At 37.1% G+C, this 1,322-nt stretch overlaps 1 protein-coding gene across 1 annotated transcript in view; it reads left to right on the top strand.

Moving 5' to 3' along the window:
* The first annotated feature begins 16 nt into the window (after positions 1–16).
* The window catches only part of LOC107579023 (receptor-type tyrosine-protein phosphatase O-like), a 5,455-nt gene continuing 4,149 nt past the window's right edge, over positions 17–1,322 (top strand). Inside the window, exons 1-2 of the mRNA XM_016264913.1 lie at positions 17–132; positions 1,161–1,229. Of these exons, the coding sequence (XP_016120399.1) occupies positions 20–132; positions 1,161–1,229 (182 nt within the window). The 5' untranslated portion in view covers positions 17–19. The remainder of the gene's footprint in view (positions 133–1,160; positions 1,230–1,322) is intronic.

The raw sequence follows: 1,322 nt of genomic DNA, 5'->3' as shown, positions 1-1,322 counted from the left end.
TGTGTGTGCAGTGCGCGAGATGAACCCGAGTGTGGCGGCGATCTCTGCGTTGGCGGTTCTCAGTGTTCTGCTCATCAGTCTGCTGGTGTTCTTTCTGCTGGTGCTGCGCAAGAAACACATGGAGCTGAGCCGGTGAGCAACATCACTCAGCTCATTCACATTCATGCTTTAACAGAAAATCAGCCGCTCATCATGTGACTCTATACAACTCAGTCAGAGCTTTCGAATTTTTTTGTTGCAAAAAGTAATTTTGACCTTTGAGATGCAAAGTGACTTGGAACATTGTTTTACGGAAAATGCATCAAAAGCTAAAAACAAAAACAGATAATGGCCTCAGAAGAATCAACTTAATTAAAAGGGAAAACAAGATGATTTTTTTGACTCTTTCAGATATTTGTTCCCGTTTTAAGCAAAAACTCACTTCATTTTGATGCATTTTTATTAAAACAAGACTAATATCTTGCTTCTCAAGTAAATGTGTCTTGATTTAAGAAGTCGTTTACGCTGTCAGAACACACTTCAGAACGTCTTAGTCTGTGTTTCGCAGAAGAAAAGCGTTCGACGTAAGGGTGAGCAGTGATGGGGAAAGTTATTTTTAAAAGTAATCCATTACAATATTGTGTAACTAAGTAACTAATTGCGTTACATAGTTACTTTTTATCGAAAGTAATGCATTACGTTAGTTTTTGTCACCTGAGCTGGGCTTGTTTATTTCTTTTTTTAATTACAAAAAACCCATATGTTATATTTTTGGCAACTGTAAGGACCCTTTAACAGCTCAAATTAAATTAATAAACTTGCAGTAACTTGCATTACTTATTTGAAAGAGTATCTCAGATATTTCGTTTTAAATTTAAAAGTAATTTGTTACTTTACTAGTTACTTTTAAAAAAGTAATCTGATTACTTAACTCACGTTACTTTGATGCGTCAAAAATGATGACAGCCTTCTTATTTTGAGTTTCCGTTACTGGCAGGAGTAATATCTGTGATATTTATTTATTACTTTATTTAATACTGTAAAACGAGACATTTTTGCAGTGTCAGAATCAATGTTTCAGAATCTGAAAGTGCACTGGATTAGTGCGGATTGATGAAATTAGTGCTACATTTAAGTGATTTTTGAGCTGTTAACTGTCTTCATCATTTGTCTGATTTCAGGGAGTGCGGTGCTGAAACCTTCGTGAATTTCACCTCTTTCGAGCGAGACGGGAAGCTGCCGTATAACTGGTAGGAGCTCCTGCGTTTCTCGCTGTCAATCAATCACACACACACACACTCACACACACCCTCACACACACCCTCACACACACCCTCACACAC

Source organism: Sinocyclocheilus grahami, unplaced genomic scaffold (assembly GCF_001515645.1).
Source record: "Sinocyclocheilus grahami isolate Dianchi unplaced genomic scaffold, SAMN03320097.WGS_v1.1 scaffold13587.1, whole genome shotgun sequence".
In the NCBI taxonomy this organism is placed as follows: Eukaryota; Metazoa; Chordata; class Actinopteri; order Cypriniformes; family Cyprinidae; genus Sinocyclocheilus; species Sinocyclocheilus grahami.
Note: the sequence above shows the minus strand (reverse complement) of the source record. Positions and strands in the feature narration are given on the sequence as shown.